We start from the raw sequence: 19950 nt of genomic DNA on the forward strand, positions 1-19950 counted from the left end.
AGAAGGTTAGATTAGATGACGCTTGTGGCTCCTTCTCACCTATGATTCTATAATTTTTTCAAACAGTAGAATCAATATTTGCAAATAGAAAAAGAGGATCAGGGACATGTGGTTACACCAGTGTACAACCAGTGTGAGACCAGAATCAACCCTTGGAGAAGGAAAAGACCTATTTAGTTCATTGCCTAGCACATGCAGAGCTGTTTCCTACCATATACATTTCCAGTGGTTTGTATCCTTTAATTATAAATAGCCCAAGAAATGAAGATTCCGTCATTCCTTGTAGGAGACAATTCAACATTTAACATCCAGTAAGAAACATGTTACTTTAACTTTGTCTCGTTGAAGAAACTTGGACTAAGCTTTGTAAATTAAAAGCTGTTGCTCTGAGCTAGGCTGGGTAATACAGTGAGGGCTGTCATCTGTATACTTCTATTTCTGCAGCTTGGAACAGAGAAACCTCACCCTTGAGGCAGAAATGATGACCCTGCACGATGAGCTGGACCAGGAAAGAAAGAAGTTTACAATGGTAGAAATCAAAATGCGCAATGCAGAGCGGGCCAAAGATGATGCAGAGAAGAGGAATGACATGCTGCAAAAAGAGATGGAGCAGTTTTTCTCAACATTTGGAGAACTAACAGTGGAGCCTCGCAGGCCGGAGAGAGGCAACACCATATGGATTCAGTGAGCATTCTAAGCTGAGACAGTGGGATTCTGGGAAGGGATGTTGGGGTATTATACTGTTTCAGGTGGCTGGTCACCTGACTGAGACTAGCACTCAAAGTGTTGTAAACCATTGAAGGAGGAAAAACCTACAGACATTAACCACCCATACTGCAGTGTGTACTTATCAAGTTATTGTACTTTTTGAATGCTTCATAATGCTAGTATCAAGTGTTACAACTGAATGTGTATATAGATTTAAAAAAAAGTCATCTTAAGGAGAGAGCGAGAGACATATCTCACAAAATATTTTAATGCAAGTCTTGTATTAAACTGAAATGTTGTTGCAATCAAGCTTTATATCAAGGCTTTTCTCCCTTGCACTTAACATAATAAGCTATTTTTGGCATTGTGTTACCATCAGCTTATTTTGTATATCAATTTTTTTTGTTACCCTTCTTGTGTGTGTGGGGGGAAACTAAAGATAAACAAATATATATAATGTTAGTTATTAAAACAAGAGGCTAATGTGTGGCTGTGCTCTTTGTGCCAATGGACTTGCCCATGACCAAAAAGAAAAGTGTAAATAATTTTATAAAAATATACCATTAACATCTGACAAGTTTGGGACTTTTCTCTTTGGACTCTGAACTCTTTATAAATAATAATCTTTTGTTTTTTGGAATGTCAGGCCATTTTATCCATGATTTGAAATCCTAAAGGAGATGGTCTGGTTAAGTAATCTTGAACACATGATTTTTCCAGAATAACTGTCTTTTCATTCTAGTTCAGTTTCCAATAAACAACGGATAAGACTGGCCATACTGGGTCAGACCAAAGGTCCATCCAGCCCAGTATCCTGTCTACCGACAGTGGCCAATGCCAGGTGCCCCAGAGGGAGGGAACTTAACAGGTAATGATCTAGTGATCTCTCTCCTGCCATCCATCTCCACCTTCTGACAAACAGAGGCTAGGGACACCATTCCTTACCCATTCTGGCTAATAGCTATTAATGGACTTAACCTCCATGAATTTATCCAGTTCTCTTTTAAACCCCGTTATAGTCCTAGCCTTCACAACCTCCTCAGGCAAGGAGTTCCACAGGTTGACTGTGCGCTGAGTGAAGAACTTCCTTTTATTTGTTTTAAACCTGCTGCCTATTAATTTCATTTGGTGGCCCCTAGTTCTTATATTATGGGAACAAATACATAACTTTTCCGTATTCACTTTCTCCACACCACTCATGATTTTATATACCTCTATCATATCCCCCCTTAGTCTCCTCTTTTCCAAGCTGAAAAGTCCTAGCCTCTTTAATCTCTCCTCATATGGGACCTGTTCCAAACCCCTATCATTTTAGTTGCCCGTTTCTGAACCTTTTCTAATGCCACTATATCTTTTTTGAGATGAGGGGACCACATCTGTACGTAGTATTCAAGATGTGGGCGTACCATGGATTTATATAAGGGCAATAAGATATTCTCCATCTTATTCCCTATAGCTTTTTTAATGGTTCCTAATATCCCGTTTGCTTTTTTGACTGCCACTGCACACTGGGTGGATGTCTTCAGAGAACTATCCACAATGACTCCAAGATCTTTCTCCTGATTAGTTATAACTAAATTAGCCCCCATCATCTTGTATGTATAGTTGGGGTTATTTTTTCCAATGTGCATTACTTTATATTTATCGACATTAAATTTCATTTGCCATTTTGTTAGCTATGTGTAGGAGTATTTAAAAAGGAGGACTGAATTTGAACTGGTTTATCATGTCTCTAGTTCTGCATATTATTGGTTGACTCTAAATGCTCCAAAGAGGCTCCCCATTTCCCTTGGAGATGCTATGTAGGGAAGGCCCCGAATTTGACTTAAAATTCCTTGTTAAAGGAGCTCTGGTAATTGACAGTGATGCTTTAAGCAAACAGAAAAAAAAATCACTGTGAGCAATTAAGCCAAAATAACAATCGCTATGTGTATTGCATGATTTTACAGTCGCAAGAGTAACATTGCCGCATCAACTCTGGGCTGGACCCTGTACTCCTTTCTCAAGTGAAATTCATATTGGTCTGTGCTGGCAGTATTGATGATGATCAAGATAATGCTGATTAATTCAACTAGGCAAAGGATGTTGGTTTAGATTCCAGTAGTAAAATTCAGAGGGTACTGTGCTCCTAAGCCCTTAACACTGGGTTTCAAGAGACGCATGAAGTCTTCTGTGGGACCTCTGGACAGGGGGTAAATTTAACTTCCTATTCATGTTGCCCAAGTGGAAAGGGAAAATACTGGTAGGTGAAACAATTATTTCTTTGCTTCTAATGTGGGTATTAAAAATAGCAAGTTTTTTTTAATTAAAGTAGTTTGTACTCTATATCCCTTGTTTTAAAAAAAATCATGTTATTAGTAAACTGCATTTTAGCTGAATAGATTATTCAGTTTTTGAATCTTTGTCAGAGAGAGGGTTGAATAATACTCCTGCTACTCAAATGTTTAGGACCACCTACACTACACCCTTCTACTGTATATATCCAAGAGCTGCTCCATTGGATGCAAAACAGGGCAAATTCTGAGTCAGACTATTTGCAAAAACATGACTTTAGAGGGAATGAATAAGGCAAAATGGATTTTGCCTGAGCAGAACACTTGCCCCTAATTCCTCTGGAGGTAAGTTTCTAGTCTGACTGTTTAGCAGCGCTCTCCTTTGGGCAGTGCTTGTTGGATTGAATGTTAATATACATTAAGAGGTGGTGTGTTCCAGTGGATAGGGCACTGAACTGAAACTCAGGAGACCAGGGTTCTAGTCACTGCTCTGTCACTGACCTTTGTGCACCCTTAGGCAATCATTCTGCTGCCTATTTAGATTATAAATTCTTTCTTATAGGAACTGTCTCTTATTATGTGTACATGCAGCACCTAGCACAAGGGGGTCTCAACCTTGCCTGGGGCCTCTAGGTGCTGCTGTAATGTGGCCAATACTAATGCCACTCTTGGAAAGGTAGAGGTAGTGTGAGGTGTACATGAAATAATTCACACTGCTTCTGATTTCAAAGAGTTCTTTTTATTTTCAGTCACACACATAGAGTATTTATTCATACACAGTAAATTTAAAATCTCGAGTGTCTTTTTTTTTCTTTCCGTCTAAAAAAATATAATTAGTTCAGGACCGGAGACGCATGTATGTCATTTCCTGAAGTGATTATACTTTTCTGAATAGTCTGGTGCTGTTTGGAGCTGGAGTTTGGGCATGGGAAAAAAAAGACTGTCAGACTTTTACACTGCACTGCTGTAAAGGAACCGTGCATGTACCTCCTTCTCACACCAGAACAAAATCAGTCACAAACAGTACCAAAAAAATGAACTTCTATTTATTTTACATAAAGGAATTACAACTAGTCTTAGTAGTTGAACATCCTTTTCCTCCTCCTCAATTGTTCAATCTCCATAAGATTCTAACCCTAATCCCACCTGCCTTATTTGGATAAAACTCCTGCCGGATGTAAAGCAGAAGTTTCGCCTCACTGAGGAATGCAGAGTTGGGCCTAGGTTAGTGTTGTTAAAGTGAGTTCCATGCAGGAGCAATGATTGTAGTTATTGTAGGAGCTTCGCTTTCCAAACAAGTCCCTAACTCTAAACTACCTGGCATCTACGCATGAGATAAGGAAGAAAACATAATGCATTGTTTGCTAATATAGATGGCTTCTGCAGTAGTTGTTTTGGGTGGGAGTGATTTCATTCTCGGGGTTGGATGTGAAAGGGAAAAAGTTTATTTTGGGGGCACTCCACAATTTATTACCCTCCTGTTAGTTAAAATCGCCTTTCAGTCATTTTTTTAAATCCTGCAGGCCTGAAGAATGGCATTTTCTTTTCCAGCCTTGAGAGCTGCCTGCCTCAGTCTTCTGAGTTTAAGGGGAGGTAAGTCAAAGTCCTGGGAGTTGGTTAAAACAGGCCTGGTGAGAGACTTAATGTAGAATTCTGCCAGCTAACCAAAAGGTCACATTAAAATTCAATGTGAAAACAATGTTGTATTTTCTGTTGCTCAGTGATGGACGTGACAACTAGAACAAAAAGCATCAATCAAATTATATGTTTGTAAATTCTGAAAACGAGTGCCAAGCCTAAGTAACTGTGTCCAGGACACTGCTAAAGCAAGTCACAGCAGAGAAACTCCCCCAGGTTATGGAAGGCAGAACAGGTGCCATGGCCTGCAGCTTCCCTCCAGTGCAGGGGCTTGGTACTTATTGATTCACACTCTGTGTGAACTCATAGGCTGTTCTTTTGACATGCCTCCCCTTACTCCTCTTCCCTCCTTTAGAGTAGGGAGAACAACCAGCGAAGGGGCATCTCCTGGCCCAGGGTCTCCAAACCTGGCCCTCCACCAGCACATGTGGTGTGGAATCCGACTTAGGATCTGGGCTGTAAGTAGCAGTTTAATTTTTTTTTCAAGCATTTTCCTGTATTAAGACCATTTCCAATCGGAATATGTTGCTTTGTCCCACTGTGCTGATTTAATTTGTTATCTACTAACACAGAAATGATTGTCATGAAATCATTTCCTACTGACATGACTCTCAGGTGTGCATCCATCAGTTTGCAATGCTAAACGTAGCACCAGATACAAAATTGCTTATAATGACAGAGTTGTTCTGACTAGCTGATCAGCATGCTAATAAGGTATCAGTTCATTAATTTATGTAAATCACATGGCTTGGCTGAAACTGTTGTTCAACACTCATTATAGCCTACTTCATTTTCTTCCCTCACGAAGGTTTAAGCAATAGCAATAAAGCTACTGTGCTACCTCTATTATTACGAATGAGACAGTTGCATTCCTGGAAAAATAAAAAGAATGACTCTATGCCTTGTGCATTGTAATACCCTTGAATTATGGTGATAACTCCTAACCATATCCTTTCATTGTGCCTTGAAAAGTGTGCTAAAATTATGTACAGTAAAATCTGAACAAGACACCCTAATTAATAGGCAGCCTCCTGTACTGAGACCCACGCCCAAATACCTTGGGCCTAAGGTCATCCATCCCCATCATATCTGAAAAAAGAAAAGGTTGCTACTCTGAAACCTGTCATAATATCTGAGTTCCTGCACCTTGTGTCAATACTGGTGGGTGGGTGTGTGTGTGCAACACTTCCCACTCAGAATAGGCATGTATTGCACAAATTGTCACGTGTATAAACAACGCCATGAGGCAATACAGAATCAAGACCCTTAAGACCAGTTCTGCACTACCTTCTAACTGACTTTTGCCATCTCTTTGGACAATGGCTTAAGACAGGTCTCTTATTTCACATACTGTGCATTTCTAGATAGTGTAAATAATGATACAGATTGCATTTCAGGACAGGTATGAATGTGGTAGATCCTCAGTTCTTTAAACTAGCAAATAACTGGTACTTAGAGAAATGCATATGCTTAAATAGTGTCAATTCAGTCATCTCTTGGGTGAGGAATTTTACAGAAAAATTGGCTTGGCAAATAATCTCCATTTACTTAGAAAACAGCAGATTTCTAGCTCATTCTTCAATTTCTTGGTGCTATGTATTACCCTAAATCCTATTCCACTTGATTTTTTTCTGCAAAAGTAACATAACGTGCTCTTGCTCTCATTCACACTGTGATGTGACTGTTCCTTGCATATTACCGTTATAGCATGTATGCCAGTAATTCAGTGGAATTATACCCTCCTTGCATGCTCTTTGCTATAAAATGCAAATTCATTAGTTCCTCAGAGCAAGAGTATAACGCTGATACAAATATGACTTTTCTTAGGGGACATCTGCTCTAAACAATGTATCCTGGATTTGAGTATAATCACAATTAAAAAAAAGCCTTCTGACAGGGCAAAATGACTTCCTTAATCAGTAAGTGTCACACTACATTGTCATCTTTTAAAGAGAATGCATTGATCTTATTTTTACCTACTGTATATCGGATGTAATATCTCTTATTGGAGTGTTCTACTTACAAATAGAAGACATGAAATTAACTTTATGGAGAGACTGTCATAAATTTTGCTATGCTAGGGAGCATTAGGGTTGTGTAGATGATAACTAACCTCATACTAACCTCACTGAGCCCTTAAGATTTAAATAGAGAATGATTAATCAGAAGTGATTTGGAAATGTGTAGGTTCTTTGGAACACCAGGTAGTTGAAACTATTCCAATTCGATAGGTGGGTATTATCAAAGCTACGTCACACTGTCTTTGGACCTGATTCTGCCACTCCTTTGTGAATGATACTAAAATGGACCATTTACAGATGAAGATATTAATTAGCATGGTGACAAAGTTAGACCCTCTCTGATGGCAGCTCCCAACACTGCCAAATTGCAGTTTGTTTCTGGATTACCTGACAGATGTACCACATCAGAGAGATAATTTCATTATACACTAAACTGGATCTGAAAGCAGTTATTTCAAACAAATGGTATTTTGAATCTATGCTTCCTCTGAGAGAACTCACTATGTATTAATTTACTATACTTGAAGGCTGGACCTAATGGTAGGATTTTATCATACATTATATTTTTGGGAAGCAATAAGAATTACAGATAAATAGGTAATTTTTCTCCAAAGTTACCAGTTGCAATAGATCCCTCACTCTGTACTACCTCAGCAACCTTATGCAGTGTGGGTGCACATAGAAAGCATATACCCAAGGGTAGGAATCCACTAAATAATTGATTTTAGATGGTAAGAATTACAGGTAGATAACTTGCTTTTGTTTGGGAAGTAGGCTGTGTGTTAAACATACTTTAAATGGGGTTTTCAGCAGGGGTCTACATAATTACAGCATTCTCCAGTTGCTTTTACTGTATCAGGGCTCATTGGTGTTATATTTTATTTCCATGGGGTTTAATATCAGTGGACTCTGTAAGAGCATACATGAAAAGATGAAAGAAGCAAAGACAATGTGAAGGTGGGGAGAAAGCAATGTAGCTATGCCCCCTGGAAATAATTCCCCTTTCCTATATTACAGCAAACTAAACAACCAAGCTATCTGAAAGAAAGAACAATGCAAGCATGTCATCTCCATTTTGACACATTCATTTTCTTGTGTGGAGGTGAGTTTCATCAAACTAGTCTCATGCTTATCAGCGGTCAGTACCAGTTGGAGAAACCCTAGTGTGTAAATGAACACACTTTCTTCCAAAGACCAAGTCAAACTTTTCCATAACTTTTGTGGGATTTTAGGCACAGGCTTGCAAATGATTTTCACAGGACTCGCCATGGCTAAAATCCCATACAATGCTTTGAAAATGTGTCTGCCAGTGACACTTGTGAAGGATCCATCTGAGTTTTTCCTTCATTGTCTTCCCTTGGAGAAGACACAACTCACACCATAAAGGTAACTGGCAACTGTTTGTTTTTGTTTTTTTAAAAAAACAGAAAACTTGCTGCAGAAACGTGCTTGTTCTAAGAAAAGCAGCATTACCTGAAATGTCCATGAGCATCAAGAACATGATAAACTGCACAGTTTGCACAGAGTAGGGGAAGAAATGCAGTACAGAACTGATAGGAGCACTGGTTTGGTTTGGTTCCAGATGCCTTCAGTACATTCTTGCCTTTAGATGATGATCTTGCTTCGCCTCATGTTCCTTCACTTGTGTTCTTCTAAAAGAGGTTATACATACAGCTTTACAAGGCCACAATCAGAAGAGTAATGTGAAAACTGCAATCATAGGAGAAGTTTTGTACAAACCAGCATAGGCAGGGAATAACTGGGGAATATTCTTGGTTGTCAACTCTGCCCTGTCCAGCTCTAAATCCAGTGTGAGCTATGTCCACTAAAGGGTTTGCAATTAAAACAATACTACAGTCAACTTGCTGAAAGATGCATTGCAAATCTGGAGTGGAATCTTTCTCCAAGTCCCTGAGCTCTGGCTTCATTGTGTGTCACAATGGCACCAACACACTTTGTGCATTAAAGAGTAGTGGCTGTGCCTATGTAGATTGCATTGTATGCTGCACTGTTAAAGATGTTAGAGGTGACACTTCTGTTATTCGGTCAATGTCATTAACACCAGAAAAGGAGAAAGGATAGTTAATACTCATTATAACAATTCATTCCCTAAGTTTTAGCAATCATACATTTTGCTGCTGGTGAGTGAAAGATTGTAGTGACACTGTAATTTTATTGCCTCTGCCATTAACATACTCATTCCATTTGAACTGATCATGCAGGAGGTCCGCAAGATAAAAGCAAACAGCTCAGTAGTGCTACCACTTGTTCAACTGGAGTCACCAATGGTGAGTGTTGCTGCATTTGCCTCTCTTTTGGAGTGGGGAAGAGGATGAGAAGGTCTACAGTGCCAGAGAGAACACTAGGGGTAAGTGCATTTACACTTAAATAATATGCACTGACCTTTCAGGAAACTGAATACAAAAAGCAATCCTCTGCCACTGCTAAGAACCCACATGATATGTCATTGGGCTTGAGCTGCAGTTTGACCAGGGCTCTGCCTTAGAACTCCAAAGTTCACAATATTCAGATATAGGGTTTCATTTCTCACTAGGTGCAGTGACTTTAAATAGCAGTCCCTCTCTTTTTCTTAGACCTCCCACTTCAGGCTAGGGGCTCTATGGAAATTAGCAGTTTTTCTCTTTAGAAAGGTTTTATGCAAACTCTTCATTTAAATTTCTCTTTGTTCATGCTCCCTTAAATTGGGGTTAAAATCATGCAGTATTGAGTCTGATTGTTCTACCTGAAACATAGCCTGTCCTTATGTAAACCTTAAAGCAAGAGCTGCAACCAGGACAGTTTATGATAGGTTTGCTAATTAATACAGTGTTTGGGGTCATTAAAAAATCAATATTCTACAATAAAGAGTGTAGGTTCACTCTAAATTTGTTTCAGGCTAGACTCAAGGCTTGTTTTGTTTGGGTTTTTTTAACCTCACTGGCAAACCTGGTCCACATTTGATTTGTAGGGACCCCGCAAATCTCTCCTCCTGGCTTGAGGTCTTATCAGAGTTCAGCCCACTAGTAATTATTTTCCCTAGTTTTAGGGCAAGGCAGAAGGACTGAAGATGAAAAGATAAGATCTGGTTTTGGAGAATGTAAGGCAAATAATCCTGATGCCTCCCGGCATAAATTGATCGCCAAGAAGAACTGTTTTCTGCACCATCATATATATTACGGCACACTGAGGGGTATTTTCCACCACCTATACGCCTGATGCCTCGGGAACTGATCCCTGTCACATACTGGACTCAATGGTCCAATTCCAGTGTCACTTCATTTGTGCGGCTGGTATTTTCATGGCACCTGCAGATGATTTCTTGCCCATATCTATACAGGACTGTTCCTCCCTAACATATGTCAATCAGTGAATAGATGACCTTAAAAGATTTTCCACCCCACACATTCCCTAAACCATTGGTTGTTCCTGGAAAATGAAAGAGAATGATTTCAATGTCTGCCTATATAGTTTGTAGAGAAACAAGATGGATGAGTTAATAGCTTTTTATTGGACCAACTTCTATTGGTGAAAAAGACAAGCAAGAGCTTTGTGTCGCTAGAAAGCTTGTCTCTCTCACCAACAGAGGTTGGTCTAGTAAAAGATATGACCTCACCCACCTTGTCTCTTGAATATCCTGGAACCAAAATATAGTTTGTATTAAGATGAGATCATACATTTTCTACCTGCATCTCACATCAGCCAGAGCTGGAAGTTGTTAACCATCTTGAAATTCCTTTCACAATCCTCCTTTGAAGGGGAAAAGTTTTAGATGTTCAAATCCTTTGTTCCACATTTACAGTATCTCACTGCAGAGCTGAAAGCCAGCTGCTCCCTATAAGGAGACTTGGCATAAGCATTCAGAAAAGTAGCTATTTTTTTCACTGGCCCAGTTACTATTATATACAAATGTGTGTCCTGCTGGGATATGGACAAAGCCTTCAACGGAGGCATCAACAAGACAAACAGTAATTAATCCTTCCCCGAGGCCCATTTTACAATATGACAAATCCATTAAGAAATCACTAGTAATTAAACCAACTAAACTTGCTCACAATGCATCACATACACTAAGAGACCCATAATCACATCTTCTTGAAGACATGCTAGCTAAGCGCTTCAAGCTGTGCAGTTAATAGGAGAGTTCAGAAGAACATTATGATTAAAAATCATGACCATCTGCTGGAGAAGGCACAGTTTATTAACCTAAAATGGAGTTCATGCTTTATTTGTATTGGTTTGAAGAAGGTCTTAGCCAGAGAGCAGTTAATTGGAGAATGTGTTTTTTCATAAACAATTGTTTTATGCTACCCCCAAAAAACCCCAAGAGAAAAGGCTTGTGCCATTAGTAATGTGGAGAAAGCCAAAATGACTGGTTGTTGGCCACAGTTTCAATCTATAGGACCATCAGGCTTTAGTTTTCCATCACACCAGCATCTGCCTCTACCATTCAAATGGACTGAAGCCATATCAAACATCTAAAATGAATTAGAACCTGCACTAATATGCTTAATCCAGCTTTACAGTCTCCTTATGAATTTTTGCCAGGCACAAAATTTACTTGCTGATCTTAATCCCAATGATGATACCGTTCTCTTTCCTATGTGCTCTGAACAAATAGACAGGTAAAGTTTTGCCTCATTTCTATAAATGCTATTCAACATAGATTATTTGCCATAACCAATCTTTCTATAACAAACTACTTTTCACCAAAATAAGTGAAATTAAAAGTGAGAGCAGCAGACTAAAGAACTGAAATTTCAAGTTAGAGGTGTATTATTTTAAACTGCTTGAACCACGGCTCCCTATCAAGGTCAATGGGCATTATGTGATATGCAACAGCAATGGCCAGATCCTGCTCTAGAACCACTATAATTTAGGATTCAGGGTTTGTTTGAAGTCAAAATATGGCTAGTGTGTGGATTTGGATTCAGAGATCTCATGAAGTGTTCTCATAAAGATTTTTACTTCTATGCTGGAGAGGTGCAAGCCTCACAAAAACCCTGTATTGGAAGATTTCAAGTACATTTAAATGGAAAATATTCCCACCACCACCCCGTTCCATTTTGGAACCTTATAAAGGTGTTTGGATCCTGGGTTTTAAATCCAAATTCTGCAGCAAATCAATGGGGTTTGAATTAAATGTTTTAGTTTTGGCCCATTTCTTTGCATGAAAACTGGAAGAAGAATAGACCACAATGCTCAACTTGTTTTGCCTAGTTACTGTAGGGGACTCAGCTCTGCATAGCCTAATCATATCACTATCTTAACACAAAAATACATTTGAATTCCTTGCTTATCACTGATTTACAATAGTAATGTTACCCAAACCCCACTCTTTTTTCTATTCTGCTCCTTAAAGGCATTGAAGTAAGTTGAGAGTTGCTTTAGGCTGATTTTTATCTCCATAACTTAATAAGGGGTGAAGGAAAAGGGGCAAGAAAATAGAGAGGGCTGTAAGGGCTCACTATGTTTGCCTTTTCTCATTTCACCCACCACATGAAGATCAAATAGGATTTCTTGGATAAAACTATTTTAATTAAATTAGTATAGAGCTAGTTCTTAAAGAAAGCAACCCAAACATTCCTTATTGGAACAGTCTGTCTTGACATACATACATGTTCAGTAGGTGAAATACACCCCTGTGCAGAGAGCCCTTAACAAGGCCTCCACAACACTAACTCCTCAAAGTAGGGCATAAGTAAAGCACAGACCTCATACAGGTGCCCTAAGGAGGAGGAGTGAAGTTCACTCATTGGCTACAGCTTCTTCACAGGTAAGGAGGGTCCCATTCTGTAAAATTCAGCAGCTTTCCCAATGTACAGTCACAGAGGTGCACTTGGGGCTTCACACATAGAGTACTTAAAGTATTTCATTTGAATCCTGACCCTACATGACTTGGTGCACCCAAAGTCTCACTGAAGTTAATGTGTGCAGATGACATGCATAATGAGGTCCTATATCAGTATGGTTTACTACACTATGTTATTTATCTGGAACACTAAAAACCAACTAAACAAAAGCAAATCAGTATACCAGTGAAAAGTATCTTCATGAGAAGAACTCAGACAAGATTTCCTTTTGACATGAAGGGGGAAGGAAAGTCCCTTCTGCTTTTAATAACTCAAAACTATCGATGAATGAATCCAAAGCTAATATGGGGCCCTTACACCAACCAGAGGGAACATATAAGGAGAAAAAAGAAAACAATGTAAGGAGGGGGAAATGGTAATATTTTCAGTTTATCCATGCTTAGTGGTTCTAGCTACTGCTTCAATCTAGGATCTTGCAACAAAGTTGGACATTTATCCCCCAGTCTTCATGCTGAACCTTAATTGGCTTTTTGGTTTTTTTAATAATCTACTTTTATCAACACTTATATGTTACAGTCCCTAATGTCAGTTATACTTTGAAGTCCGCTCATGCAGGACTACAGGCAGGTGTCTTATTACAGAATGGACATGGCAAGGTGACAGTTCATTTTCCTAGTTAGGTTTTGGAGATTTTGTTACTGTTGTTGTTTAATGTATACTGGCCGTAAGTCCCGCTTAATTTACTAAATATACATGATTCTTTATATACACAAACCCCTGGGATCTTCCTTCTCAGTACATGCCTGATCAAGGAAATAGCCAGAGGTCAACTACATTTAGGCATACAGTGATTTTTTTTTAAAAAAGATCCAACAAGCTGAGGTGGTGAATTATTACATATTAGTTACAGAGAAGGATAGAATCAGTTCAGCTATTTACATTGTAAATATCTGGTTTTCTAGAAGAAAAGGATGGCTCTGTTCAGTGGAAATTAGCAAAGAGAACAAGTGTGCCTGTCTAAACTGATGAGGGTATTTTAGTTTCCAAAGTGGCCAAGTCTTACTTGAGTATATACATTTCAACCTTTCAGCCTCAGCTGGAAATGACTCACTTGGCCTTGGCAGGAGTTTTCAATGTTCTTTTTGCAGATTTGGACCTTCTCCAAAAGCCTTAACCTGACATTTGTCAACAAGATTGAACAGAAATGAGGTTTAAACAATTCAGCTCTTGCAATCAATACCGAATTAAAAAAAAGAGATATTAGGTCTTACTGACAAGTTCCTAATATATCTCATGGATTCCACTAAATTACATTGGACAGAGCTATTTTCCTACTCCTCAAAGATGACAAACAATTTTTTCTAATTAAGACATTACATAGTTGTGGAATATTCAAATCTGCTGAACATTGTTATTTTGTTTGTGTAGGGGGTATATTTATTTAAAGTTCGTCTTCAGCCTGTCACAAGTTAATGGTATCCTTTGAAAACTGATGTAAATTGAAACAAGCACAACTATCAGATTCTTGAAGATGCAAGGTTTGATTAAGTTTACAGGATCATTTTCCACATTAAGAAATTTGGATCAAATATTAGTATATCACGAAGAACCTAAAAACATACACATACTCATGCACGCAGAAAAAATGCAAACCTAAACAGCTAACTCACACTTGTGTTTGCCTGACTATTTAACAAAAATCTAATTCTTTCCCAACAGGTTTTCCTTCTGTGTTCCTCTCCTCAGAAACACTAAAGAGTATAGATGGGTTGAGAATTTGAGATTTTGAAAATTTGTCTTGTCCCAAATAGGGAAAATCTTGAAAAATTTCTGCAAATTGATCATAATAATACATAGCAGATCAGGTCAATTTGGGACTTGTGGCAATTTCAAAACCTTTTTCTCCCTCCAAATTTTTTCAAATTGGAAGCTTCATCAAAACCAATCCTGTCTCGCGAACAGTTTGGGTTCTGATGAATCAGCATGTTCAGATGAAAAAAAATGTTGTTAGAAAACTTCCAACCAGCTCTACTCAATAGTATCAATTTGGATGGGATTTAATGAAGGGATAGTGTTATGGAAATTGTCCTCAGGGCACTAACATAAATCTAGTTTCTTCAGTAAGCACCAGGTAACAGCCTGAAGGTAAAACCACATATGGGAGCCTCAGCTTGGCTTGTAAATTTAGCAAAGTGAGTGGTATTGCCACAGCATCATCTGATCTAGCCAATGTTGCCACCTCTTGGAGTTACAGATTTATGCCATGAAGAAAAGAATTTCAAAAGGAAAAATTCAATGACTTAGGGATGTGTTTGTCATCTTGGTTCTATTTTTGATTAAAAAAAAATAAGCTACCGTAAGTGTACTTCCACTTAAATGCTATGTGATGTAGTAATCTACTGAACTTGAGGTTACATCAGGCATCCCATGTAAATTAGAATAATTCAGAAGAAGAATGTGAGTTGCAAACATCTCAGTGTTGGACCAACTTAAAGAAATACTTTAATTGTCTAAAGATACATTACAATCCTCATGGAATGTTTCTTTAGAATTTATTGAAACCAGTAGGGCTCTCTGGATATTATCCTTTATGGAGATTTAGTGAACCAATCTTTAGAATCCTATAGCAGAAAATTATACCTCTATTTAAATTCTATAGGCTGGTGATAATTTTCTGTTACATTCTATATTTTTCTATAAGGGAAATGATTAGTCAGTCATGCATTGTGGGTGTTGCATAACCAGAGCAAGCCTAAAAAGAAACCACTCTTCCAATAGCCATCAAGCTTGCAGGAGCAAGGTTAATCTCCATACCAATAGCTAGACCTGCATAACCATCTGTTTATTTCAACCTCCTTCACGTTCAAACAAGGAAAAATATCAGTCTCTTAGAAGCATTAGTACACTGTAATTCCTGTAGGGTTCTCATACCATCCAGAAACTTAGAAAGATGCCCCTGAAGATGTAGTAGCCCCATTGGAAAGGTTCTTCAATCATTTCCTTCCTCTACAGTTTCTTAAAGTGACTTTAACTAGTGTTCAGAACAGAGATTGGCAATCACCTTACTCTGCCAGTGGCTATCAACATGATTTAAGGAAGTCACTTAAGGGCAGGTATTTAAAGGTATCAGACACCTGAAGATGCAGATAGGTGCCTAGTGGAATTTTCAAAAGCACCTAGGCACCTAAATTCAATGGAAGTCAATGAAAGTTAGATGCCTAGTGGGATATTGCAAAAGTGCATAGGTTCCTATCGGCAGTTTCAGGCATTAAATCTAGCCCTTAGCCAGAGTGTGTCTCATTCTCTCCATTATTTTAGCTGTAAAGCACTTTGAAAGCATATAAGTGCGAGGTATTAATTACTATTAAAAACAGAGGTAGATTTAAAAATCACTTGCAAGAGAAAGAATAAGAGCAACTATCATTTCATGCTGGCTACAATATTGAACTAATGAGGAAAAGGCTTGAAACACCGATGTCTGGAACTTCTAGAAGCTATGAAGGTTTTTATCTATCCATAGGTATTTACAGAGCATCAGTCACTGTAGTTTCTAGTTGATCGGTACCTGTATTCCTTTAGGTTACATGTTGACAGCATCAACTTCCTGAGCCAAGGGAAAATGAATGATACTATTCAGGTTTGAGGGGTTGTTACTCCAGCTCTGACAGATCCGACAAGGTCTATTGCTCATTTGCTGATAGCTTTGTCCAGGGTGGAGAGCCTTGCACCCTTCAAAGAGCAGAGCTGCCCAAAAGGAAGATTGACAAATTTAAGGACAAAAAGAAATGCTATGATTGTTTACTTAGGCCACAACTCAGCAGAGCACTTAATTATGTTCATCCCTATTCAGCAAAGAACTAAAGCATATGCTTAATTATAAGCATATGTGAAAGTCCATTGACCTGTGTGTGACTTAGGCACACGCATTGGTGTTTTGATGAATCAGGGCCTTAGACAGGCATTTAGATAAACTGTATTCTCTATCTTAGGGATTCCTATAGTGCCAATCACTGGGACATCTTTTATGGTGATCACATCCCTTTTCATGAGCCCAGGGAAAAATGAATTGTACTGCACAAGAGAATGGTCATCGTCCTAGTTTTGACAGATTAAATTTGGGAGATTAAACACACTTTAAGTAGCACTATACAAAGCACTTCGCAGATACTGCCTCTGTAGCTATGTTCACAGTATTACTATCACTTCACTGAAATTGTTCTGAAAGTCTATGGCATGTTTGTAGTTAGTTGCACTCATTTAATAATCTGTCACTCCAAGAAACTCACGCTTTTTTCGGTTGAGAATACAACCCAAAATGATTCATGCCAAGAGGATATAAAATGGAGGTGAATTATCTATATTTTACTAGTGTTAATGTATGATGATTGAAATCTGGGCCTGATAGCTACTATTATTGCTAAGAAATCCCCCTCAGTGTTATTGCTTTTGACACACCTACAATGCATTGTGGTATCCCTTTAAACACTTTCATTAGTATTTGCATTCACCTGAGGCTGGATTAAGGTCATGTTGCTAAATAATGTTATGATATTTCATGGCTTTAAGAGAGAATATTGCTAAATCTATTAGCAGTAGTAATTTATTGTTTATACTTATTGCTTTCACACCTACTGCTGTAACTGAGTTTTTAGAAAAATTACATACATAATTTTGTTTTCAATATATGAAAAAATGTCATGGAAAAAAAGCCACCAAAACATACCTGGGGAAAAATTACTTTATAGTGTAATTTCAAGACCACTCAGAGCTACTAACTCTGAGATTACATTACATTTATTCTTTATTTTTATTTTACATACTTGAGTGGAAGCTTTATTGTTCGCTTTTTACTTTGGACAAAATCTCAGTTGATATTCAGATATTTTCCCCAGTTTAGGGATGGCAGATTTGTCAACTGTCCAATCAAATATTTGTAGATTCAAAAATTGTCATACATTACAGTTAAATAGAATAAGCTATTTAAATTAACTTTTCCTGCCATTTGGATGAGGCATACATTACAGATGGCACAGCACATTTGGATAAGAGGAGAGAGATGAGAATCCTGGCTAAATTCCAACTCAGACAGTTGCATTTTGCCTACCTAAAATTCTCATTGCTGTTTCAGGAGGAAAAACTGTTCTTCGGTTGCCATAAACAATTGTGTAGTGTTGGTGTACACTGTTAAAAGACCTGACACTACTCTCTGCTGCAAGTTCAAAGTATTATCTGTCAAAATCCAATTGATATTTACTCAATATTGGCTTCTTTAGAAATAAGCAAAAGCTGCCTGAGACCCTGATTGTTACACTCTCAGCTTGGCTCCTGGCTGTTAAATAAAGACAAAGCATATTAAATGTATGAGAATATTTGACCATTCAATTTACTAACCTGCTATGTGTAGCCCAGTTGATGAAGCATTTTGAGAAATCAGCTGATTTGTCACCGGGGGAAAGGCTGAAAGGAACTATAGAACCAGTGGTGTCCAAGTAATGTAATTCCCACAAGGGAAATTATTTAAAGGGAATTCAACTCTTTTGCAGCAACAAATACCTAGAGAGGGAGTAGACTGCAAACATCCCTTGTCTGCAATCCTGGCTTACCAAGCACCTAGTCATAAATGATACATAAAAATTGTGTACATCCGTCCTGTTGTTATCTGAGCTTATCCCCCCACATTTTAGCCCCTAACACACACACATACATTATAATTAACAACGATAAGCCTATCTATAAGCTAAGAAAAATAACTCACTGTATTATCACTATGAAAAGTGTGTCTCTGAAGTTCTTGTGGGCTGAGATATTAGGTATTCACAGGACAACTCCTCCATCCTCAACCCCAACAGCTCCCAAAGATAGATGTGCTTCCTTTTAACCTGGTCCTAGCTCATATCTGTTCTAAAAATCAAAGCAACAAATGTTAGCATGCACAACTGATGCACATTTTCCTTGTAAATCTCCATTCTGTGCATCCTCCATACAAACCAGTATTATTAAAAATATATATATCAGTTGAAAGTTGGGTGCTACATCTTCAAGGGTCTGAGAGAGCTCAGGCTTGACTTATTATTTTTGCTTTTACAAATCTTATATGATATACAACTTAATGAACAAACAGAATAGATTATATACTGGCAATATGTTACAGATGTTCACATGAAATGGGCCAATTAGTTCTAGAGTGCACACTGTGTATCTGTATATAATGTATAGAGATACACAGTTGCACATACTATCATACACATTTGTGTGTGTTTGCTGTACATGTACTGAGATAAATGTGTGTGTATCTATATCTAAGTGGTCAGAAGTAGTAAAATAGATTAGCAAGATAGTGAAATCAGATACACACACATACATATGTAGAGTGGCTACTGCACACCTTGTCATGCCAGTGTGAAGGACAGTTGCAGGTTGCTGGTTTTGCAGCCATTAATTTTACATTTCATGGGGAAAAAAAGGCTTCTTTAATTCCCTTTTTTTTTCAGTAAGCATCATTGGAAGAAGACCAAAGCAGAGCAACTATAAGTTAAATATATATTTGAGCTTAGCTGCATTACATAACTCTGTAGGAGAAGCAGGCTGAAAAGGGTTTTGTTTCATTTAAATCTTTATCTTTTATTTTTCTTCTTTTCCATCGTTTATTCTTGTTATTTTCCCCCTAAATTGCCTCATCTTCTGAAGAACGTTGGGTTTCGCAGGCAGGCGGCTAGTCACCTGCAACAACCGAGGGGTCCTGCAGAAGCTTCCAAGCTGCTGTCGGTGTCAGATGCCAGAGTTTGGTCAGTGGACATGGAGGAGATGTCGTTGACAGATGAGGATGGAGGGAGGCTTTCACTGCTGTTCACTGCTGCACCTGTGCTAAGAAAATGAACACCAATGTGATTAAACCTGAAACCCAAGGATTCCTTGTAACTTGAAGACAAACGAAGCATTTCTTGTTGCAACAGGGATTTGGAACACGCACCATTTTAAGCAACAATGGAAGGTCAACAAAAATAGGCCATAGAAAGCCCATTCCTGGAGCCATACAGGTCAATGGAAGTTTAGCTATTGACTTTGATGGCAGTAAGATTCGGACCATAAAGCTTCCTTTTCCAGCCTTAAGTTCTAGTCTTGATTAACATATTAAACTACAGAAGTTTTGGCGGGAAACTTCTACCTCATGAGGTTGTTTTGAATAAAATCCATGTTGCATTTCTTATAAAGTGACTTCAATGATGTATCCTCTTAGAGCCATGAAAAAATCAGGCTAGGGGCTTGTGGTCCACTGAAATTGAGCCTGAACAGACTGCAGGAGGCATTAATTGTAGCTAAATTAGCCCCCATCATATTGTATCTAGAGTTGAGATTATTTTTTCAAATGTGCATTACATTTATCCACATTAAATTTCATTTGCCATTTTGTTGTGCAATCACTTAGTTTTGTGAGATCTTTCTGAAGTTCCTCACAGTGTGATTTGATCTTAACTATCTTGAGCAGTTTAGTATCATCTG

General features: G+C 38.2%; 2 protein-coding genes across 32 annotated transcripts in view; one reads left to right on the plus strand and one right to left on the minus strand.

Moving 5' to 3' along the window:
- Nucleotides 1-1282, plus strand: part of ARHGAP24 (Rho GTPase activating protein 24) — a 353302-nt gene extending 352020 nt beyond the window's left edge. For all 9 annotated transcript variants that reach the window (XM_043512432.1, XM_038400192.2, XM_043512434.1 and 6 more), the window contains one exon: nt 445-1282. In XM_043512432.1, the coding sequence (XP_043368367.1) occupies nt 445-688 (244 nt within the window). In that variant the 3' untranslated portion in view covers nt 689-1282. The remainder of the gene's footprint in view (nt 1-444) is intronic.
- A 3154-nt stretch (nt 1283-4436) lies between these two features.
- The window catches only part of MAPK10 (mitogen-activated protein kinase 10), a 250225-nt gene continuing 234711 nt past the window's right edge, over nt 4437-19950 (minus strand). For 19 of the 23 annotated variants that reach the window (XM_043512440.1, XM_038398766.2, XM_043512438.1 and 16 more), the window contains one exon: nt 4437-19309. In XM_043512440.1, coding sequence (XP_043368375.1) covers nt 19167-19309 — 143 coding nt within the window. In that variant the 3' untranslated portion in view covers nt 4437-19166. Of the gene's footprint in view, nt 19315-19950 lie in introns of all 23 variants that reach the window. The other 4 variants (XM_043512455.1, XM_043512452.1, XM_043512451.1 and 1 more) reach the window with 1 other exon arrangement.

This window comes from Dermochelys coriacea, chromosome 4 (assembly GCF_009764565.3).
Source record: "Dermochelys coriacea isolate rDerCor1 chromosome 4, rDerCor1.pri.v4, whole genome shotgun sequence".
Taxonomy (NCBI): Eukaryota; Metazoa; Chordata; order Testudines; family Dermochelyidae; genus Dermochelys; species Dermochelys coriacea.